Source organism: Mercurialis annua, linkage group LG1-X (assembly GCF_937616625.2).
Source record: "Mercurialis annua linkage group LG1-X, ddMerAnnu1.2, whole genome shotgun sequence".
Taxonomy (NCBI): Eukaryota; Viridiplantae; Streptophyta; class Magnoliopsida; order Malpighiales; family Euphorbiaceae; genus Mercurialis; species Mercurialis annua.
Window position 1 is genome coordinate 51,920,511 of NC_065570.1, and position 25,643 is coordinate 51,946,153.

At 29.6% G+C, this 25,643-nt stretch overlaps 1 protein-coding gene across 1 annotated transcript; it reads right to left on the reverse strand.

The window, feature by feature from the left end:
* Nucleotides 1-909: 909 nt before the first annotated feature.
* Nucleotides 910-4,473, reverse strand: LOC126654158 (probable inactive receptor kinase At2g26730). The gene is made up of 2 exons (XM_050348239.2): nt 2,874-4,473; nt 910-1,886 (listed from the first exon to the last, which is right to left on the reverse strand). Exons 1-2 carry the CDS (start codon nt 4,177-4,179, stop codon nt 1,222-1,224), a joined length of 1,971 nt encoding a protein of 656 aa, XP_050204196.1. The 5' UTR covers nt 4,180-4,473; the 3' UTR covers nt 910-1,221.
* Between the last annotated feature and the right edge of the window lie 21,170 nt (nt 4,474-25,643).

Sequence of the window (25,643 nt, forward strand, 5' to 3'; positions counted from 1 at the left end):
AAACCTAAACATATTCTAAACCTAAGCAGCAACTTTGGTTAAAATGTGGGTTTATTATCCATAAATTCAGGTCGTATGTATGAGCTTTTATTCAATCAGACGTCCCATTTTAAAAAGAACAAAGGGTCAACGCACCCCCCTAAACTTGTGACACGGGGTCATCTAGCCCAATTTATATTTTTTTGAACAACTAACTCCAAAACTCTTCATTTTTGGGTCAAATAACCCAATAATTTATATTTTTATTTTAAAAAACAGATTTAGGATAATTCGCAACAATTAGGAAAGTATTTAATTATTTTTTTGCATCTCTCACCTCCGATTTGTATTTTACGCGTTTTAAAAATATAATTATGAGTTACTTGACCCGAAAATGAAGAGTTTTGGGGTTAGTTGCTCAAAAAAGTATAAATTGCGTTAAATGTCCCCGTGACACAAGTTTAGGGGGTGCATTGACCCTTTGTTCATTTTAAAAATGTTTCGGATATTTAACATCTCGGATATAAATTTTATTTTACATACAACACTGTTTCACAATGTCTGTGTTTAAGTATCTTGTGTTTTCGAATCTATGCTGCCCATCTTACAAGTGTAAACTTAAAACAATGCATCTATAATTACAAAAATGGCAGACCTCAAACATTACAAACTTTTTTCGATCAGCACAAGAAAACAAATTGTTTTAGCATCAAAAGAATTTCTACTACAAAACAAGCTCTGGAATTTTCTAAGATTGGACGTTTTCTACTTCCCAGCTAGCTGTGTAATCGTATGCACATGATGAATCAAAATCACCCACTAACAACAAATTGTACAATTAATATAACAAATGCAACAGGCCAGGAGACTGTAGGATACTTCTTTTTTTCCTCATATAAAAAAAAATATACCAAAGTAAAGAATTAAATATAAAAAAACACCCAACTAAATCCATCAACCCGTCAATTCCAATCAGTTCATGGAACAAACTAGCCCCAGATCTCTAAAAACGATTGAAATCCTTAAATCCCCATATGTAAATTTAGAATTTTAAAAAATAATAATAAAATAAACCCAAAAAGAAAACCTCAAAACACAGATCCTTAATCAAATGTGCACTTTACCACTATTACTTACGCACTGTGTGCACATATCAATAACTGACCCACCACCATCACCACGGCCACCACCACCACCGGTCCACCACCTCGACATTACCTTTCTTTTAAATTTTATCCTTTTCTAAGGTGTGACACCACTAGGAGGGGTTCTCGATTCCTGAGGAGGAGTATGACCATCCGATCCTTTAGATGGATCATCGGACGATTGCCTCAACCCATCATCAGTCTCGCCTCTATTAATATCTTCAATCATTCTCACAACCTCCTGCATTGCGGGTCGTTGATCAGGCACCGTAGAAACACACGCCATTGCAATTTGCAACAACTGCACCATCTCTTCTTCAATGTTGTGGTATCTCATTAATTCAACATCAAATACTTCAGCTGTCCACTCTTCTCTAACTACAGATTGGACCCACCTTGGCAAATCAATGCCTTCTTCACCTAATGAAGCTTGATTTGGTGCTTTTCCTGTTAAGAGCTCAAGTAGTAAAACTCCGAAGCTGTACACATCTGATTTGAATGTCACTTTTCGGGTTTCTACTGCTTCTGGTGCACGGTATCCTGCTACTCGACTAGGCGGAGTGGCTGTTCCGAAAAGAGGGTTGAGTCCGAAGTCTGATAGGGATGCATCTTGATCCGGTCGGAGTAGGATGTTGGAGGATTTGATGTTGCCATGGGCCACTTTTCCAACCACGTGAAGATGTGCTAAACCTCTGGCTGCACTCATTGCTATTCTCATGCGGTTGTCCCAGTCAAGTGGCGTCCGCCCAGACCCTCTACTACCTGTAATCACAAAAAGTTACCCGGCAATAGAATAAATTAGTTGGTGCATTTGCTTAATTCTACCAGATGAAACTTGTTTAGAAGTTGCCCATTAATTTAAAATGTCCAATGAATTCATATGCAGTCTAACTTTATGATAGTGATGTTTCCCATGATTGAATTACCAGTCCAAACCCTAATCTAAATTCAATACCTACAAAAATGAAAGTGACTAAAATTTCCGTCATAAAGTTTGAGACGCCAAATTTAAAACGGAAATCGCCGTCACAAAGTTTTGTGACCAAAACAGCCATCACAAAATGTCATATATTCTTAAAAATCCGTCATAAATCTTTCGCAATTCCATCACAAAATTTGTGATAGATTCTTTCCGTCACAAATATCCATTACAATTTGAGTATTCTGTGGTATGATCAAGAAAATTTGGAGTGAAAGACTAAATGTATGCAATGTAGCAGAAACTTCCGAAGCCCTTTAAGTGCAATCACATCCACACAACGGCCATTCCAGAAAAATCCATAATTTTAGAATTGAATAAAACAAACTACTGCCCTTGAAAGGTTTAGATCCAATCATATTGAAGAAGATAAAGCGTGCAACACACACAAGTAGGCATCAAGTAATTTAACAAAGAGAAAAGCAATCAAATTCAAAGCTAATCATATACAATTTCTTTCACTTTTACTTTTTAATTTTACCCCATGCTGTTAAAAAACAAAAATAAAAGTCGGTGGCTCCATTTGTTTAATCATGAGGCCAGTATAATGAGTGTGTGGTGTTGGTAGCACAACCGTATATATAAAGGAAACAAGAACATTATACGCGCTGACATGTTCGCGTAATTCCCACTCTTACATCGAATGTTTTCACACAACCCGAACAAAAATTTCATATTAATTAAAGTAATAACAGCTACAATAAAACCAATTTTTGAAATAAAAACAATTAAAAAAACACAGTTTCTTAAACGGAAATAAAAATACTGACCGTGAAGAAGAGCAGACAAGCTACCGGCGGGCATGAAATCGGAAACAAGAAGCTTTTCATCTTTAGAAAAATAAAAAGCTCTAAACGGAACTACATTATCATGCTTAATCTTCCCCAAAACTTCCATTTGCATTTCGAATTCTCTTTTACTCACCACCACATCTTTCAATCTCTTGACGACCACGGTGGTTCCTTCTTCAAGAACTGCTTTATAAGACGTTCCGACACTTCCTTTACCCAGTACCTCTGCAGATGCTCTCAGTAAATCTTCCAAATCGAAGCTGTAAATCCCACCGTCGAAGAATACTAGCTTGTTTCTCTCTGCTTCCGTTGATGCTCCGGTTATGTCGTCTTTTGAGGACGATGTTCCTGCTTCTACTGAGACTGCCCTCGCTGTTGCGGTGGCTGGTTTTGGCGGTTTCGGTGAGTGTTGTCTTCGTCTCCGGCGGAGACAGAGAAACAGAAGTAGTAGGAGTATGAGTGCTGCCACCACTGACGCGACTGCGATTATGACAATTGCGGCGGTGGAGAGTTTTTTAGACTTTTTATGAGCGACTGCCGGTGGGGTTTCTGCTGACGGAGATGGAGCTGGAGGGAAAAACGGGGAACACGGCGCTAATGGACCGCCGCAGAGATTTAAATTACCGGCGAAAGAATCTGCGTTGAATCTAGTTAGTGTGGAAGGAATAGAACCGTTTAAATTGTTATTAGACACATTGAAATCGACTAAATTGGAAAGATTAATACTGGGTAATGTGCCTGAGAAATTGTTGTTCTGTAAATAAAGGCGAGATAAGTGAGTCAAATTGTTGACAGCAAATGGAATAGAATTGCTGAAACTATTCGACGAAAGGTCAAGCCGAGTTAACCGAGTTATATGAGGCAAACTCGGCGGAAACTCGCCGGAAAACTCGTTGTCTTGAAGGTACAAGCTACGGAGGAGAGTTAAGTTAGAGAAATCAGAAGGGATCTGACCGGAAAGACGATTGGATCGGAGACTCAGGACTCGGAGCTGAGTTAATTTGCCGAGTGTGTTATCTGGGATTTGACCTACAAGACCAACGCCAGGTAAGCGAAGTTCATAAACAGAGGATTTAGTTACGTCGCAGACAATACCGACCCAGTTACAAGCGGAATCCGATTGGTTCCATTGGAGACGATTGGCGTGTGGAACTTGCGAGATAAAAGCAAGGAGGGCTTGCTTGTCTTGCACCGGCTCAGAATCAACTCGACTCGTATAGTGACTCAGTAGGAAAAGAAGAAGAAAAGTAAATAAAACAGAAACGGAGTTATACATTAGTGCCATTGGTTAATAACAGCAGGGGAAAAAATGCCAGTTTTGTTGGTTTTATACAGCTGAATGAATGGGTGGTCTCCTACGACGGTTTAGGAGGGAAATGAGAGCGGTTTTCCGGCGAGATTCCATGAGAGAGAGAGGGAACTGTGTTAGTGTATATGAAGAGTGAGTGAGAGAGAGAATAAAAAAGAGATTTTGTAGAAGAAAATGGTGTGACGAGAGGGCAGAAAAGTGAGAGACAAGCAAAAGCAGAGAGAAGAAGAAGAACAATAGTGTCTAGCTGGCACCAATGCTGAACGTTTTTTTTTTATTATTTCTGTTTTTCTTCGTTTTTTATAATACTATTTGTTTTTCCTCTTTTAATGTGTAATTATTATTAGTAGTAATTTTCCTAGTTTAAACGTATGTTTTTTGTATCTCTCACGCGCATATCATAAAAAGTGACATGCTTTTTATTATTTATATAAAGTAAATTTCAAAAAAATAACAAAATGATTATTTTTACACTAAATTATAAATGTATTTTTTTTCAATTATGTAAATATAATGAATAAATGATCCTTAAAAAAACTAATATTTTCAACATCAGTTTAGTTAACTAATAATTTATTTGTTAACATGTTCCATCATATTTTTAAAATTTGTTTTATCAAATCTGTAAATATCATTTGCTTCATTGGTTCCAACGGTGGCAGCTGCGGAATCTGTTATTATATATTTTTCTTGAAATTTTACAAACTATTTTTATTATTTTTTCAATATGATTATATTGATATATGAAAATTATTAAAATGTGATGATTTATCTAATATATTCATGTTAAAAAAATTATAAACAACCGCATTTCAATAATTTAGACTTTAAAACATTATTTATTTATTTTAGAATTTTTATTAAAATTTATAAATAAATTTTATTTTAATTATTTTTATTAAATCTATTGTTATTTTAGAAAATAAATAATTAATTTTAATTTTTTTGACAACTTTCGAATGCAACTGGACAGAAAATAAAAGTTATCGGATGGGTGAAATAGTATAATATGTCTGAAAATAAAAGGTGTCATAATAAATTTATAAAAATTAAGGAGTGAGTTAATGTATTCCACTAAAATACAGGGAGATTTTAGTAATTTATCCTTAAATATATGGTTACCCATTGCAAGTCAATTAGAGTTTTGGTGTATATATTTTTTATATTCTATAAATTTTACTTTGTCAAAATGCCCAGTGACCATAAATTTTGACCTTTCAACCTCTTTTTTTGGTACGGAGAAAGAGGCAAAAGCCTAGGAAAGACTAACAAAGAATATTACGATCATACGTAATTTCTTTACCATCATACATTAACCAAGGAACGAGGCTATCAGGAGGTTCTTCGTGCCCATAAATACCAAAAACGCTATTTAGCATCAGAAAAACTAAGTGGTCCGCTGCAAAGCTTGCCTCTCTAAGTCATTGGTTAAAAATGACTTACACCTCAGCGAATTGCACCAATATGACACATAATTTGGCAAAAAGATAAAAGTTGGTGTATTTTTACGATAAGTTCTAAAAAACGTGATTAAATTGAGAAAATGTGTAAAGTTGGTGAATTTTTATGACATTATCCCTATTAAATATGAGCAAAAGATATAAAACAAAAAATTCTTCAAGTTTTTCAAAAAGAATACATAAATCCTTTAATTTTTTTCTAGGCACTTTATCCAGTGATATTTTCAAATTGTGAAAAAAAGTCCTCTGATTTCTTTTGGAAAAAACATTTAAGCCCTTATAATTTAATTTTTGGACACTCATAGCTCCTCATTTTTTTAGTAAATATTTTAAATATTAAGATTATTTATAAACCTTTTTCCTATATGGTTATGAGAGACATATTAGCAATTAATGGATGTTTAGAATGGTATTGGGCGAAAGAGTTCATTTGTTCTATTTTGACAACGAAGAGGGCTTAATTGTTTTCAAAAATAGCTTAAGGGATAATCTGTACTTTTTGTAAAAACTACAAGGATTTTTTGTACATTTTGCCGTAAATATATTAATTAATTAAATTATTATATGTAACTAAATATATTCATATAATACAAATAATTTATTAATTATTGTTTTTGTTGAGATTTATGGTTGTTGAGATTTATGGTTGTTTTAAAAAAATTTTGTTTGTACTCGTTTAATTAAAATAATATGTTAAATAGGTTAAATATGATATTAATAAATTCAATATGATATTAATAAATTAAATATGTTAGACATGTGATTTATTATGATCTATTTTAATAAACGAGATAGACGATTTGATACATGTTAATTTGTTTTATAAATATATCGTGTTTGAATTTGCTATTTTAACATAACTTTTAAATAGCTCGTGTTCAGTTAAAAAATCTGTCTATTTTTAAATAGATATAAACATTTTTTTTATAACAGTTGACAAACTACGACCCCTAATGACCTAATTTTTTTTAATCTTATCTTTAACTTTATTATTTCATAGTTCTCACTTCACCATTTGATTGTTAGAAACAGTTTGCATAATTGCATGTGACAAAATATGTTAAACAATCAATAATGGGCCAATTGTGAATACAAAAAAATAATATTTGTAAGTGCTTTAAAATTAACTATTTTTAAATTTGGCATATTTTAATAAAAACTCCTTTTAAAATAACTTAAAGGTTTGTCTTGACATGTGGCAATAGGATATTAGTCCTTGGTAAAGACAGAAGAGGGCACAGCTGGCATGATGATGCCTAGTTGGAGTCTTGGAGTGTGAGGAGTGGAGAGAGAATAGACTGTGTGAAGTGTCAACTTTTACAATCACCACTAAAATATAAAACTATTACTGAATTAAACCCTGCTAACTCGCTGCTAATCATATTTCTGTTCAAAAAATATATTAGTAAAAATAAAATTACATTAATCATCTGTTAATAGTATTTTATTTTCTTCATTTCATTTAAAAAATCTCTTTATTATTTTTACACATTTTAAAGGAAAAGAAAAACATATTCTTTTTCTATTATTAATTGTGCTTTGTAATTATTGTACATGTCATAATTATCTTGTAAATATATTTTATTATTATTAAAATAAAATAAAGGATAAAATGAGAAATTCAGCCAAAAATAATAATAAATTTTTTTAATGAAACATAAAAAAAAATGATAAAGAGATTTTTTAAATGGGATGGAGGGAGTAATTCTCACTTATTTGAAATTTAATTATTCGAATATTATATTATATTTTTTTATTTATTTTAACTTTTTAGAATATTAATTTTATCTAACTTTAGTAATTATTTAAATTATAGCAAACTATATTTATGTAGAAAAAACCAAAAAATATTTCTTAAAAGTAGATTACAATAGATAAAATTAAAAAAAAAAATTGTTCATAAATAAAAAAATTGACATCTAAAAAATGAATAATTGACTATAATTAAAATATATTTACTGAAGTTTGACTAAAATTGATATTTGAAAATACAATATAAGTGAAAACATTTAAATGAAACAAATATTTTTAAATAGTTTTGCCTTTATTCGGAGACTACATTAGAAATTTAATTTTAAGCATAGCGAATGCCAAAAAGCATCGTAAGATTAAATAATCATACTTGTGAGATTTTATTTAGAATCTTATAAAATTTGTATCATGTGTTAACAATTACAAGTATTTGTTAAAATTGTATAAGACATAATGAAAAGAAAAATCTAATTACATACTGCTTTTTTAATTATTATTTTTATCAATTGTAATATAATTTGAAATTTTTATTTTAATAACAGTTAAGTCTGTTCAATTGAGACAATTAAATTTGATTTTTTTCGCATGAGAGTCACTGAACGACTAACTTTTCTTGTGTCTGTCTTTTATTATTTGATTTAAGGGGTAATGTCATAAAAATTCACTAATTTTACACGTTTTTTCAATTTAATAACGTTCTTTAAAACTTTTCATAAAAATACAACAACTTTTATTTTTTCCCAAATTCATACACGGTGCTGACATAGCACTCATTCATTGGTGCGATTTGTTGAGACGTAAGTCATTTTTAATCAATGAATGAGTGACATGTCAGCACCGCGTATAAATTTGGGAAAAAAAGAAAGTTGGTGTATTTTTATGAGAAATTTTAAAAAACGTGTGAAATTGAGAAAACGTATAAAATTTGTAAATTTTTATCATATTAATCCTTGATTTAATTGGTTTACATTCCATGAGTCGTCATTGAATGACTATCATGTTAGAAAATTATATTTAATTTATTTAATTACTTGGCAATACATAAAATTAAATTCTTTAAATCAGACTATAGTCAATAAGGAAGTGAGAAATAAACCTTGTCATTAATCAAATTGTAATAGGCATTTGACATGTTAAATTTGTCACTTGTAGTTGTTTCATTTTATTATTGCATAACCTTATGGAATGAATACTTCATATTTCATGGATTAGGTGTGATCTTTTTTGATTATATTCTCTTATTGTTTCCTTCTCTTTGTGTCATTTTGTGATCATCCTATTAACTTCATATTTCCTGATTATTTTCATGAGTGTTGTTATTTTTTGGAGAATTGGAATTAAACAAGTAAACAACAAAGTGCTTATATATTCAATATTAAATTATACCAGTTGGAATTTTTTTAATTTAGTGTATGGACTTTTATTCTCTCATACCAATGTCTTAACTTTTAAAAAATATAGAAAAATAGTGTTTCAATCCATTTTTTGGTCACAATATTACTAGTAAGGCTAACAATAATTTTAAATTTATTGCTTAATTATCATTTTAATTCCATATATGTAACACACAAGCATCATTTTCTAATAAATATGGCGTAAAATTAAAATAAAAACGGAAGTTTTTTTTTGTCTTTTAGCAATACCGGTGACCGAAAAACGACTAAAAATACTTGTTTGATACTCCATTCTAAAAAAGTTGAAACATTGACATAAAAGAAATAAAAATTATATTATTGAAATTAAAGATTTTTAAAAATCTAGACACCAACAAAACATTTTCTCTTATATTCAATATTTTGATCTGACAAAATGTGCCTATATATTTTTATTTAATAGTTGGCAAATAATAAAATGAACTTATGACATTTATTTTTAATATCTAATTAAATATACTTTAAAATTTCAAATACTATTAACGGCGGACGGTGCCGGAAAAAAAATGAGAACGGAAGAAGAAAACAATCGTTTGTATTGAAACAAAAAAAAGGGTGATGAAAAATAGAAACAATTGATAATGGTCGATTAGAAGAATGATTGTCTATTCTATCTTTCTGATTTTTCTTTTAAAATAATAAAGATTAGTGTCTGATTTTTTTTTTCTTTCATAAAATTGAATTATCACATCTTTTTATTATATTTCTAACTGTAGTAAAACAATACCGCTTTTTTTTTTGCGGGAAAAACAATACCTCTTAAGAAAACATTTTTATAGATTGCAGCAGGTCATGCCTATTTAAATGCTATAGCTTACCGGTCGACATTAATAATTGAACAACATTTTAATAATTATGTCTTCTAATGATTTATATTTAAACTTTCCAACGTAAGAGAATGTCTTAAATCATTTATTGTTCCTTTAAAATAGGATGATAAAATGCTATACTATTTATAGTATTAAGATATGAATTTGATACATTATACATTCTATCTTATATTTAATTTTTAATACTATACTATAACATTTAACTACTTTTAAAGAATAATAAAATTGTGTACCGACTTCTCTCTAGAATCTTTTTTCCTTTTCACCGCTTTCTCACTGCTTAATTTCTTGGCTGGGAAGCGGTGATTTTTCGATTTAAGACCGGATTTCCACTGTTTTCTCATCCTTCTGTTCATATTTTCTGCTTTTTCTAGGTTTGTTTGAATAAACTTTTCCGTTCCAGAGTTATTTTGGTGGTGAATCTCTCCGTTCTGAAGTTGTTTTTCGTTGTGATATATGTTTTAATGGTTTTGTTGCTATTTTATTGGATTCTATTAAAATCTTAACGTTTTGGGCTCTCACTTGTCCCGATTCTTGATAGATTCGATCAAGTTGTGATTATATAGAAATAAAAGGGTTATATTTTTATAAAATATAAAAGTATAGTTATTAAATAAATTAATATATAAATATAATTATTTAGAATAAATTTTATAATTTGAATATGAATCGATAAGTCTGAGATTAAAATTATATTTTATATGGCTTAAATTTGTTTATAGGTTAAGTGGGTTAGTGTTAGATGTGTCGTGTTAGCTGTATTAGCGTGCTAACTGTTTCACTACTAATAAACAACGTTTTGCGACGGATTTTAGTGACAGATACAATTTTCGTCGCTATTTTTTTGGTTAGCGACGGATTTACAATCTGTCGCTAACCACTCATTTAAATTGGTGGGAAGTTTGCATAAATCGACAGGTAAGTGCCGAAGGATGATCTGTCGCGGGTGGGTGACGGAGGGCGCGGGTGAGTGATTGATTAAATAAAAATTTGATTTTACGATTTAATTTTTATAAAACAAAAAATAAAATTAGGGACGGATTAGAATCCATCGCTAAATTCGTCGCTAATTAGAGACAGATTCAAAAAATTCGTCGCTAAAACGGAGACCAAATCCGTCGCGGGTGGGTGAGTGACGGAGGGCGCGGGTGAGTGACGGAGGGCGCGGGTGAGTGATTGATTAAATAAAAATTTAATTTTACGATTTAATTTTTAACGATTTAATTTTTATAAAATAAAAAATAAAATTAGTGACAGATTAGAATCCGTCGCTAAATTCGTTGCTAATTAGTGACAGATTCAAAAAATCTGTCGCTAAAACGGAGACCGAATCCTTCGCTGCTTTTTTGTTTCCGTCGCTACAAAACATGGCGACGAAAGGCGTAGCGACGGACTGTTTCCGTTGCTAGACATGTTTAGCGATGGATTTTGGCAATTTAGCGACGAAAAATCCGTCGCTAAATGGCTGTTTTCTAGTAGTGTTTATCGATGTTAATATGTTAATCATATCGTGTTATCTATTTAGAATTTGTACTGCTTTAGGGTTGAACATTTTAACTGATTAGTTAAAAAAGTTGTGTTCATGTGGACCCTAATAATATGAACAGAGTGGATCGACAGGACGCAAACAGACCTGCTAACCTATTTTGACACTCTAAGTGTATATTAGTATATGAATATTTAATTGAACTATCCCTAAAATTTGTATTCACTCAAAAAAGGAATACACGCTTGAATGTTTTAAAACGATAGTTATCTGAAACAAATAATGGTCATGTGTTGATCAACTGTCAAATTAAATAATTGAAAGATACTACAACGCGTAAAGCTAGTTATGCAAATTCAATTTTCAATCGTTAATGTCTTAATGACGTTTAGCTTTACTAATTACCTTGACCATTAAATGCTTTCGTGTACTTAAAATTATGAATATGTACAGAAAATTAAAATCCATAGTATTATTAATTCTTTCCAAACGTCTGTTTAATGTTGAATGCTGATCAAATATTTCAAGAATGCTATCATTTTAGTAGCTCGCCTTTATTAACTTGTCTTTATACTATATGTATATTATTATTATTTGGGTTAATTACATATAAAATCATAACCTTTGCGTCAAGTTTTAAAGATATCATAATCTTTAAAACGTGTCAATCATAGACACCACCTTTCATTTTTTTTCGAAAATAACATCGGCGATTTTTAGTAGCATTTTTGCTGACGTGGCATGACACGTGGCAGACCCATCGGCTGTCCAAGTCAACAAAATTTCACCAAAAAATGTGCCCATGATGAAATTGAAAAAAAATGAAAGGTGATGTCTATAATTGACACGTTTTAAAGGTAATGTTATTTTTGAAACTTGGTACAAAGGTCATGATTTTATATGTAATTAACCCTTATTATCTTGGTGATAATTGTATATTGAATTTCGAAAAAGCTAGTATTATATATAAGCTAGGACTTTAAAAGTCAAAGAAAATGGTTTGGAATTCTATAAAAGTGTAAATTTACTACAACTTTGGTAGTATGCATAACTGTTCTTACACCAGTTTCAAATGTCATGGTTGTAAAGAGTATTTAAATTCAAATTTTCTATTATTATAAATAATATAATTTTTTATAATTATATTCCAACTATTAAAGTTTATAATTACAAATATATTTCAATTTTAACTTGAATTTAAAACTGACTTTCATTGTAATTTGTAAAATAAGTGAATTACCTAATCGGACTATATTGAACGCACTAAACGCTTAAAATATATTAGACACATAAAAAATATAACATATCTTACAAATCGTGAGTGGAATAAAATTATTAATATGCTATTTATATATCTAGAAAACTATAAAAAAAAATAGATAAATTTAATTTAACTATTTTCTTTAATTTTTATATTTGTTTAAACAATCTATTATTTTGGAATATAGAGAGTAATTTTAAGTTCTTTTTTGTTACAATTAAAAAAATATTATGACGTATTTGAAAATTTCTACCTGCTTGCTAGTTAGCTACGATTTTAGAATTATGGACAAATAATGTCATTGTTAGCTACGATTTTATAATTATATATGGACAAATAAAGTCAAATGACAAAGCTGAACAAAAATTCATCAAGTTGAATGAGTTATTGAGAAAAAGAGAAAACATGGGATTTCTTGCACTTTTACGCAGATAAATATTTACAAGAAACAATTTAGAACGCATGATAGTTTTCTTTTAATTATCTTGTGATGAATATTTAAAAATGTATAAATATTATAGACCAAAAGTAGGCTGCATGAATACAAATTGCAAGAATATCATACATATATGTAAATGCATTTTCTATGTTACTTTTTTTTCCAGAGTAATATTATTTTATTTTAAAAACTTACAAAAAATAAATAAATTAAATTTATAATAATAGAGTTAAATGCAATTACGAATTTCAGCATGATTTGTAAATAAAATATAAATTTTAAAATTTGATGTTTTGATAAATCGAAACACCGGCTTATTTTCCAACGAAAAAACATTATCATGAACATCAGAATGTATAATGTTCTCGCAGTCATATTAACATGTTTTCATTGGAAAATAGGTTGATGTTCTCATTTTCTAAAAAATGAAAGTTAATGACCGATTTTGTCAAATTTTAAAGTTCGTATTGTAATTAAGCCTAATCACTCAAAAGCCCTCCATCTTTAAACTTTATTTCAATTGCACCCTGACTTTGGAAAACTCTCTCAAAACCCTCCAACCTTTAAATTTCATTCCAATTGCACCCTAACGTAGGAAAATCCTTTCAAAATCCCCCCACCTTTAGATTTTTTTTCAATTGTACCCTAAATTGAAATTTTTTATAGTTTTGATTTTAAAAAGTTACTGGATATAATTTTAGGAAGAATGATTTTTTACATTATTAATAATATTAGTGTTTAATTAGAATATAAATTAAAAATGAAAGATTATTTTAATTTTTTTTTCATGTGAAAATAGGTCAATTTAATACTTTGGGGTACAATTGAAAAATAATCTAAAGGTGGAGGAGTTCTGAGAGAATTTTCCTACGTCAGGGTGCAATTGAAAAAAAGTTTAAAGCTGGGGGGGGGGGCTTTTGAGTGATTAAGCCTTGTAATTATAAAACACGCTAAAACTCGTGATTTTTTTTATAATTAATTCATAGTAGTATTATTTTATTTAATTTCCGATCAAATAAAAAAATTAGAAAAACCCAGAAATCAAGCAATATGCTCTCTCTTCTCACCAAATGTGATCTTATTTTATTGGCTTAATTCCTTAAAAAAACCCCACCTTGTATTTTTTTTTCGTTTATACCCTGACCTTGTAAAAACACCATTTGTACCCAATTTTGAGTTTTTATGTTTCATCTCTACCCAAAACCATTAAATTGTACTCTTTTCATTTGAAAAAAAGTTTAAAACAATCCTTCATTTTTAACTTATATACTAATTAGATATTAATATTATTAATAATACAAAAATACCATCTTTTTCAAAAAATTAAAAAATAATAATAATTTTTTTTAATTTTTTTAAAAAATATTTCGAATTGTTTTTTAATTTTTTTTAAATTTTTTTTAAAATATTTCCGACAAAAAATTAAAAATAATAATAATTTTTTTAATTTTTTATTATTTTATCAAATTAAAAATAATTAATTAATTATTTGGATGTATTTGATTATTTTTTAAGTTTAAGGATTTATTTGTATATTTTAAAATAGAAAAAAGTATGTTTTAAACTCTTTTCAAAATGAAAAAAGTACAATTTAATGCTTTTGGGTAGAGATGAAACATAAAAATCCAAAATTGGGTACAAATGGTGTTTTTACAAGGTCAGGGTATAAACGAAGAAAAAGTGCAAGGTGGGGGTTTTTTAAGAAATTAAGCCTATTTTATTAGCAAAAGGCAGTCAAGTAACCCAATGAAATTTCAAAAAAATAGTACTCTTAATGAATAAAGAGCTACTATAACATTAATATTAGAATTTAGCTGATTATTTGGATCCAGATTTTTGTTTTGCTCTAATCAAAATTAAATCCGATGACTGTAAGTTCGTTTTTCATTTTTACGTACAATGAGTGGGAGGATAATTAAATGAGAGTTGCCTTTAAGCAAGAAAATTAATTATACTATCATCTAGTAACTGATACTACTTAGTAATTACCTTGCCAAACATCTAATAACTATGTCATTTGGAGAAAATAAGTGAAGTACAAATATTTACATAGACAATTTAGTTACTTTCAAGGGAAGAAAAGTTTAAACAGGAAGAACAAGTGTATTTACTACAACAAAAACCAATTATTTATGTTAGTTTGGTTATAAAATTAGGAGTAATTAATCATTCCATTCATCGTGCATGGAATAATTACTCTAAAATTAGCAGTTTCCACCAATATATATATATATATATATATATATATATATATATATATATATATATATATATAATGTTCCCACCAATAAAATTGTATGATAAAAATGTAACGTTCAAATTAAATAAATCTAACTTCAAATTTCTCTTATTCTATTTTTAAAATGGTAAGCCCATCCGGTTTCCAAGTCTTCGCCCTTACTAATCCGGATCCGACCCGTATCGCGCACCTGACATGGTGGGTGAGTCTGTCAGTGGCAATTTTCTGCATTCACAATCACTCGAACCCGAAATCTTACTTAAGCGATACCAAGCCGTTTACCACTTGAACCAACCCCCATTGGTATCTCTTATTCGATTTTAATAAAGAAACTCAACGTGACTGTAAAGAACATTAAAAATGAAATAAAAAAGGATTTTTAAAAGAAAATGATTAGATGGAATTGGTCGAACACAAAAGTTTCATTGGCCAAATATATGTTTTTATCCTCACATTTAGCTCGATTGGCTTAGATTTTAATGATTGTTTTGTTCTAAATTGATACCTAACATTAAAAAAATAATAAATTAAAGGATTAACTACATAAAAAAGTCATCTCCTTTGTACGAAGTTTCAATACTATCACGAGCTTTAAAAATGGTCAATTTCTCTCATCGTTTTTTTTATCACCTTTGAAAATCCGGTGTTTTTTAGCAAACGTGACTACAAGAAATACAGTGTAGTAGCCATGTATGGAACACGCCATTTCATTAAAATAAACAGAAAAAATCACAACATTTATACTGAATTGTAATTCTACCGCCTACTTTTCTTTTTCAATTCTATCAAATATACAAATATATTTTATATTTTTTAAAAGATAAAGAGCTTCAATTTCTAATTAAATCATTAAATAATATTATATATTTTTGTAATATTATCAAATCAAAAAGAAATAATCTTAAGATGATTTATACTTTTCAAGTTGCACTCTTTATAGTAAAAAGCTCTGTAGTGAAAAAATATTTGTATACTATTTGATAGAATTCAAACAAAAATAGTTGGTGATAGAAGTGCAGTTCAAGATAAAGGTTGTGATTTTTAATGTAATTTTTTTAATAAACAATGTGTTCCATATATGGCTGTTACATTGTCTTTATGGTAGCCATGTCAGTTTAAAGTCGCAAGATCTTCAAACGACGATGTAATTACAAAAAAATGGTGAAAGAAACTGAAAACTTTTTAAAATCGTGATAGAATTGAAATTTTGTGTAAAATTGTTGACTTTATACGTAATTAACGCTAAAATAAACCAATTATTTATAATAGATTTTTTTAACTGTTATCTTCGCTTAAATGGACGACATATAATATTTTATTCAAAATTTAACGTAATAAAAAAAATATGAATTGAACCCTATGTTAATGCAACATGTTTGCTAATTAAGCCAATGAAGATAATGTGAAAACAATAAAAATCTACTAAAAAAAGGTTTAATTTGTTTTATTACTAATATTAGGGTTCAAATGGAAATAAAAAAACACTAAATTTCAGGTTACTACCCGAGCAAAAATGAGTGTAAATATTGTACATTTGGCCATTTTTCGAATGTCTAGCTAGTTTATTTTGTAGTCCGAACAAAAAAATATAACCGTCCATGTGAAAAAATTGCTTAGTTGTTTAGTTTTTTTGGTTTGGCCTGCCTTGCCACTTGCCAACTAGTTTTAAGCTTTTGATTAATGGATATAGCAGATACGTATTTATACAATTGGCAATATAGTTTCAAGCTTTTTCATCTTATTCATACAATTGGCTGCATGGTAGTTGATACTTATTTTATTTAATGTGGTCCATCACCAAATTACAGCCACATTCAGATTTACATCATTTTCACTTATTTAGAATAGTTTCAAAATTTTCAAACCGCAAGCGAGTTGATAAAGTGTTATTCTAACTTAAATGATGTTGTGGATTTAAAGGTATTCATACGTGCGTCCATCAAACTTAACTTTGTCTTACATAAAGAATCTCAATTCGAGTAAAATTAATATGAATATAAAAAATTTAAAGGTGTCGTCTTATAATTTAACTTCGTTCAAAATACCATATGTAATTATTTATTAATTTTTTTAAAAAAAGTTAATATTAATGTTCAAATTATTTTGTATAAATTATGTTCATCAAGCCATGTGTGGATGTAGCTAATAATATTATACTATGTCATTAAATTTATAAAAATATCAATTATAACTATTAATATTATTTTAATAATGCATATAATGTTATTATAGATTTTGTCCACGGATAACGCGCGAGAAAAATTAGAAACTTGGAATATCAAACATTAAAGAAACATGCACTTTTTATTCAAAGCTTAGCTAACCTTCCACATCCAAATTATTTAAATTTTGAAGCTAATGCTATAAATATTACCCATATAGGAGTAGATTAATTGATTAATATGATTGACCTATTGAGATCATGTTGACCGTCAGATTTGTGTACATTTTTAGTAGTAAGATTGATAATATAGCTTCAATGGGCATATAAGTTCTATACATTGGTAGAGACAATTTCATACTCCCAAGATCACAATAAGAAAAAATTCTTAGGTAGACTCAGTCAACCACATCATTCGTGAACTAAACCAATCATATTATAACACTTCATTAAAATGAAGGTATTTTTATAATATCATTATTTAAAAGTGTGTAAATAACAAATAAAATTACAAGAATACCCTCATTTTAATGAGGTGTTATGATATGATTGGTTTAGTCTACGGATGACATGGTAGACTGAGTCTACATAAGAATTTTTCCACAGTAAGCATAATTGAAGCTATATTATCAATCTTATCAATATAATATTCTAGAAGAGATCTTGCAGAATCATTTTCCTACTTGAAAATATATTTTATATGGGAAGATAATTCTATTTAGAAAGATACTTCTAAATAGGACTCTTACTGAATAAGGAATCTTTTTCCTATTTAGATTCATACAATAAATAGGAATCTCTTTTCTATTCTAATTTTATAAGATATTTACCATGCTCACCATATAAAGGACATATGAAGTATGCCTACAACACAACTACATCCGATACACAAATACTCTATTAAACTCAATATTGACTTAAGCATTATAAAGTTAATCGGACCACTACCACCGTCTGATTGACCATCTATCCTTTTTTGTAGGTTTAACACCATCGGGAAGGCAGACTCCTCAATTGGCGCTGGAAAGAGCTTGAAAACTTCAAGAGTCCAAGGAGCTTTTTCTGAATTTAAACAAATTTCATCGATGAAATGAATTTTGACGGATTAAATCTCAAGTACAAGCAATCAGTTGAAAAAAAAAACTCAATGAAAAAATATCCAGCTGGAAAATTTAGAATGGAGGAGGAGCATGAAAAAGGGAAGCATCACTAGAGGTTTACATGATAAAAGGTACAAGCAACTGCCCACCAGAAAAATAAAGACAAATAAGGCTACGAGATTCAAGGAAATTACCAATAATAACATTCGATGACGAAGACTTTGAACGAATTAATGAAACGCATAACGACGCTCTGGTGTCAGCGATGATCGTTGAACACTGGAACGTGGAAAGAATTCTGATAGATAAAGGAAGCGCAATAAACTTGATGATAAAAAAAGCCTACAAAAGCCTTGGACAAACAACAATAAATTTAAAGAGAAGCGCCATTTCATTAACTGGATTTGGGGATCACCCGTAAAACATGTGGGTACAATAATCTGAGATGTAAAATTGGAAAGGAAAAGGAAAAAGTAGGAACCCCCGACGCTATTCATCATAGTGGATATCGATCTACCGTATAACGTCATCTTGGGCGACCCTTCCTCCACGATTCGGCGGCTGTCACCAACTTAAAAGTACTTACGATAAAAATTTCGACAAATGGAGAAATCATCACGATAAAAGGAAGCCGAACAACGGCCAGAAAGTGCTACGATAAATCTGTGAAGGAATCATTTGACAAACTATATAATTTTTTTAATAAATTTATTCAAAATTTATTCAAAATTTATTAAAAATTTATAATACTAAATAAATTAACATTAAACTAAGTAATATTTTACTAAAATAACATTAAATATAAATTATAAATAATATGGATGTAACTCAAAAAAAACTAAGCTTGAAGTCAACTAACCTCATATAAACTAAGACCGAAACTCTATATTTATTTGTCATGTGCATGTCAATATCTCACTAGTCCTACATATATTCATATACACTACTAAGGAAGTGCATCTACATTACATAAATTGAAAATCGACAATAAAAAGCTCATAATTGGGTGGTAAAAACCACACAATGTATTACTAATTTACTATAAGGTTGCATGTTCGATAATTAAGAGAAGCAAAGTGATGTTTTAATATAATAATTAAAATCTGATCATCGTCTCTAGCTAGCGGTGACCACCTTCGACTACTGCCGACCTCTGAACACTGGCCACCGGATACCACCGACCCCTTCCGATCATCGCCGATCACCATCTTCGTTAAACTAAATCAAACCAAACTAAGTCAAAATGAGATGAATTAATTTAACCAAACCAACCATCATCTATGGCCACCACGAACCACCACTTTCTCTAAACCGAACCGACCACCACCTTTGAATTGATCTGAACTGAGGTGGCCGACGGTGGCATGAGGTGGTCGATCGTGGTGATGGTCATTTAAAGATAATGTGTGACACTATATATTATCACATGTGACGAGCAAATAAGATGTTGACACGTATAAAAGGTATTTTTATTTTTTTTAAAATTAAAATAATTTTTTTTAAAGAATGAGGTACAAATATTTTTTTTCTGAGAATATTAAGTTATAGATTTTCTAAAATAACAAAATTTAAAAGTAGGTGATTTGTATATTTAACTAGGGCTGTGCAAAAACCGAACCAAACCGAATCGTTTCACCGAACCGAACCGAAATTACAATTACGGTTCGGTTTTTTTGTTGAATATGGCTTGGTTCAGTTTGTAATTAGGTGAAAGTTTGGTGTTCGGTTTTCGGTTCGGTTTGAGCATTTTAAAAATCGAAAAACCGAAAAACCGAACAATTTAAATAAAAAATAAAAAAAATATGTAAATATATGTAAATTTATATTTTTTGGTTTTAATATTTTAATTATAGTGGATATATAAGTTAATAAATTTCATACGACATATAATTATGTTAATAAATTATATAAAAATATTTATTAGACACTTATTATTTAATATTAGAATTTATTTTATGATAAAAAAATTAAAAAAAGGAGAAAGTAAAATTTCGGTTTTTCATCAAACCGAACCGAACCAAACCGAACTTTTCGGTTCGATTTGATGTAAGCCAAAATTAAAATTCGGTCCGGTTCGGTTTGAGATTTTTACCAAACTTCGGTGTTCAGTTTGTTCGGTTCGGTGACCGAACCGACCGAACCGACCGAACTAACCGAACGCACAGCCCTATATTTAACTATAGTTTAATTTATTATGGCCAAATTGAACCCAGAAATTTAATAGGGCTTCTTAAAAAAGATATGTTAGAAACTTGAAATTGTAGTACTTCAAAAGTAATAATTAAAGGGTAAAACATCTTCAAAAAAAATGGTAGAAACTTACAATTCATCCTTACAGCAGAATGACAATGACCCATGAAAAGTTGGCATAGATTTGAACCAAGAAAAACTGAATCAGACAATAATTGAAGAAGAGAGGGCGCTGCAATGGTAATGCAAAAAGACGACTTTAGCTTGGTTGTGAATCAGACAACATAATTATGCTCCACGTCAAACTTCTTTATTTTTTTATGTTCAATTTTACTTTGTTATATAAGAAATAAAATATATATTAAAGGGCATTATAGTCTTCCATTTTACAAATAAGGCATATCTTGTCTATATTTTTTTATTTTGGAACTTTTATTTTCATGTCTTTCCGTGACCAGTAACTGATCTAGAAATTATTTTCAATCCAAATTTAATTTTTAATTCACCTATAGTTTGTTGGCAGCCCATGCTTAACGTCTATTTAACCTGGAATTTCTAATAAAATTATTTATATTTAAAAAAAAATTACACTTTTTTTAAAAAAATTCGGTGCCAAACAGGGCTGGAGCCTACCCTAATCAAAGAGTAGATCCACCACTACCAGCGACTTTATCACCCACTTTGATTTCACGTTTCAGTAAAATTTATTCACGAATCATTTTCGAATTATGACCGGAACTCTATTTTTTTTGAACGACTGGACCCATCTCACATCAATGGAAGTTATATAATACAACCGTTGTGGCATGCCATTCGTGTAATAAATTAATAGTGCGTTAGCCATGTGGAAAATTTAATGATAACAAAAATAAATAATAATTAAAATATTCCATATCGTAAATGCTCATTCACTTGTTGTAAAAATGACATGGGATAACGGTTGTATAAGATAAACACTCCATGTTAATAATTTGCCTCTTGCTTCCTATAGATAGTTTTAGACATGTTTCCTTTGAAGTAGATATCTAAATTCCAAGAATGACTTTTAATAATCCATCTTCAGGAGCATACGATGATTTTTTCGCCATTTGAGCGTTAACTTACCTACTAAAATATCATCTGCTTCTGCCAAGATCCTCACATCACAATTCTATTTTTATTTAAATTCTGAAATAAATGGGTTTTTAGATGTGGTATTTCGTTAGTGATTTTTTTTTCCGGGTACTTAACTTGTCACATTAGTCTGAATTTCATATTCCGTATGTGAAACGAAATATAAATATCTTCATATACCATACGTTCGCTAATGAGTACCGCATCCTAATAAAGTTGTTAATCCTTTTATTTTTAGTTCATTATTCTTCTAGTGTCATGTTTTTATTTTACAAAAATAATAAATAATGTATTAGTTTTAACATTTTGTTTTAATTAAAATAATAATTTTAGTTTATATTTTATGGCCCATTTTATAATTATTTTGTTGTTAATCTACTTTATCTATTTTAATATTGTATAAAAATAATTACCACTCATTTGATGATCATAAAGATAGAATAAATATTTGTTCTTGTAAAATACAAAGTAACCATAAAAAAACATTATATTTCAATATTCAAATTTAAAAGTTTGGAAATTTTGTTTTTTCTTTTGCAACAAATGTTGAAATTTCAATAATTTAGAAAAAATGAATAATGAGCTATAACTCAAATTATATATAGAGTTGTGAGTTTAGTTCCTTCCATAAACGCTCCCCTCCTCAGTTGTCAAAAAAAAATAATTTGAAATTTCAAACACTCGTATAAAAAGAACTAGTTTTGATGCATAGCTTAAGGGCCTCGGCCCATTAAAGCCCAATAACAAATTATGTTGGGGGATTTTTAGACAAATACCTACCAAACAGTAAAATAATCTCACATATACCCTTTGACTTAATTTAATTGAAATTTACGATTTGACTAGTATATATTGCAGAAATATATTTTTTGTTTTGAAAAATAAGGTTTGATCAAAATCTTGGATTTGTCTCGCGATCTTAAGTCCAGAGCATCCATGGAAACTCTCAAAATTGATACAAAATGGATTCAATTGAGCCAAATAAATAAAATCTCTTCCATATCTGCACTTGTCGACTCAGTAATTTGATTCTTTGCTTCTTATTTTATTGCTGGTGTTTGTGATGTTATACTCTCTGTCTGCGTAATGTTCGTTGTATATAAAGCTTAAAGCTTTAAACTTTCGAATTGAAATTTTTGGACCCAAAACTCTGCATAAAACTTTCTTCTTTCCAAAGATTTTTTCAGGCAGCGACGGACATGAAGTTCTGGTTACGGTGGCAAAGCTGATGTATGAGACTTGAGGATGCGCTTACGACGGGGATGAAGTTTCGTTACTGGTGGCAAAGCTGTTGTTTGAGACTTGAGAGGATGAGCTTACAACAGATATGAAGTTTCGTTTCCGGTGGCGAAGCAACATCATCACTTCAGTTCCATTTTTTACTTTTTTATTTCTTTACATTGGTAGAAACTCAGTTGAAGTACTCTTCAACAGATCGTTTTAGATTTTTTTAGCAACGAGAGAGAAATAGAACTTTTTACCCAATTATTCCTAGGAAGGTCTCTGGTCAAATTAATATCTTATGAATTTCTCCTCATTTTCATATGTGTAGGTACTATATGCAGAGATGCCCATATTTGATATATTTAATTCTCATTTTGCTATTTTGGATAATTTGAAAGAAGCTAATTAGTATGTTAGACTTAAATCCTTATAATGTATAGTGGGATGTAGAAAATTTGTTTTTTTTCTTTCTTATTTTTCTTTTCATGTGCAACATTTCAATTTAGTTAACTTACGGTCTACTATCAATTAACTAATAGGTAGTTAATTATTGGTCTACTATCAATTTACTAACGGTCTACTATCAGTTAACTAATAGGTAGTTAACTATTGGTCTAGTATCAATTTACTAACGATCTACTATCAGTTAACTAATAGGCAACTAACTATCGATCTACTATCAATTTACTATATTTATTTGTCCTTTATGATTGACTTTGCTGGCTATTTTTCGTAAAAGATGGAAATAATATGAATAGACTAAAGACGTACTAAAGAGTTACTAATGGTATGCCAATAAGTTATTTATACTTTCACAATAAATTTGATAATAGATCTATTATAATTTACTACATGCTTACCCATTGGTAACCAAATAAAATAATTCACCAACAATAAAACACATTTTAAATCCAAATTATTAGTTTATAATCAGTTTAATAATAGTGAATTTCGGTCTAGTGTCAGTTAAGTAATATGTAGTTAACTATTGGTTACTATTAATTTACTAACGGCCTACTATCAGTTAACTAATAGGTAGTTAACTATTGCTCTAATATCAATTTACTATATTTGTTTGTTCTTTACGACTATTTTTCTTAAAAGATGGAAATAATATTTTGAAAATTAACTATAAATTTATCGACGGTTTGCTCACGGTTAACTAACGGTGTACTATCATAAAATTTGTATTAATTTCTTAAAAGATGGAAATTTAACTATAAATTTCTCGACGATTTACTCACGGTTAACTAACGGTGTACTAAAAATAAATTTATTAATTTTTTTTCAAGTTTATCAATAATTCAATAACCATATAATCATAATAAAAATTATTACAAGTTTCCAATGGTTAACTTAACGTTTACTAACAGTGTATTACAAGCAAAACTATTGGTGTACCATTAGTAAACCATTGGTTAACCAACAAAAAAAAATTATAAAATTTTATTATAAACCCCTTCGCCTTCACCACCACAACAACAACTGTCAAACAAAACCTAAACCGTCTTTATTAAAATCTAAAATTATTGATTAACCATTAGTTAACCATTGGTTAACCAACGGAAAACCTGGTCATAAAAATAACAGATCAACAAACTTCCTTCATCACCAAAATACTTGGCTCAACCGTCAAACAACAACATCCAATCTGTGGCTCACTAACGACAGCTGCAGCAATAAATAAAGTCTGCAAAACCCGTCTCCGCTACAATATCTTGCAAAACGTGACTAGCAGCGCCTTTCTTTCGAAACATACTTCATCTTTATGTCATCATACATATTTCTGACCATTATGCATTAGGAGTACTTTTATGTACAGAAAAGTAATTTTGGTATTGTCCTTGTCAAATATATATTATCTAACTTACTCCTCTGCATCAAAATAGCGAAAGCACCATGCCGTTGTCATTTTTTATACTTATATCATGCATCTTTTACTTGAATTTTAAGATGAGCATGCATCAATAATTGAATTTCAGAACATTAAATCTCTCCGTGACATTTCATCAAACACCTTCCTAACAACATCACCACATCATCCATTAAAATAAATTAATGAGTTCTGTACTAAAAAAACTCTCATCCAATTCTTCAAGCTGTCGTGATCTAAAAAGAGAAACTTTGGTGGAATCAGTGTAGCTTTTCCCGACATGGTTTCAGCGGCAGTGATAGTGAAAGATTCGTCAGCCTTCTTTTTTTTGTCATTTCTTCTTCCTGTTGTTGTTTTGAGATTATGACTTGTGTGAAAATGGAAGATGACAAACAGTCTCAAGTAATTTGATTTCCGTCTCTCGACAGCGTGACTCTTCGCCGGAAGCTGCAATCTCTGCTCATAAAACCACAAGATCCGAAAAATTATAATCTCAGTTGATTTCAATGATGACGAAGCAGTAATCTCGTTGTTGTTGTGTGATCAATTTATTTTAGGTGAGACTTTAGATCTTGAATTGGAGAAACAAGAATAGAGATCTGAGAAGATGTCGTAAAATTTAAAAAGAAAAGTGTAAATATAAAACACGCTAATTTTTTACAATAATTTTGCAATAGGATAAGCTGCATCGTGTTTGTGAGAATAAATAGGCTTTTGACGGTGGTGGGTCTAATTTCCTCAAAACAAAGTTGATTGTAAAAAACAAAGGCCCATCACTTTCTCAAAGAAAATTGGAAGTTAAAAGTGGGACCCAAAAATGAAACAGAAAAAAACAAGAAACATAACAAGTTTCATTAATAATGTTGAAGATAGCAACAA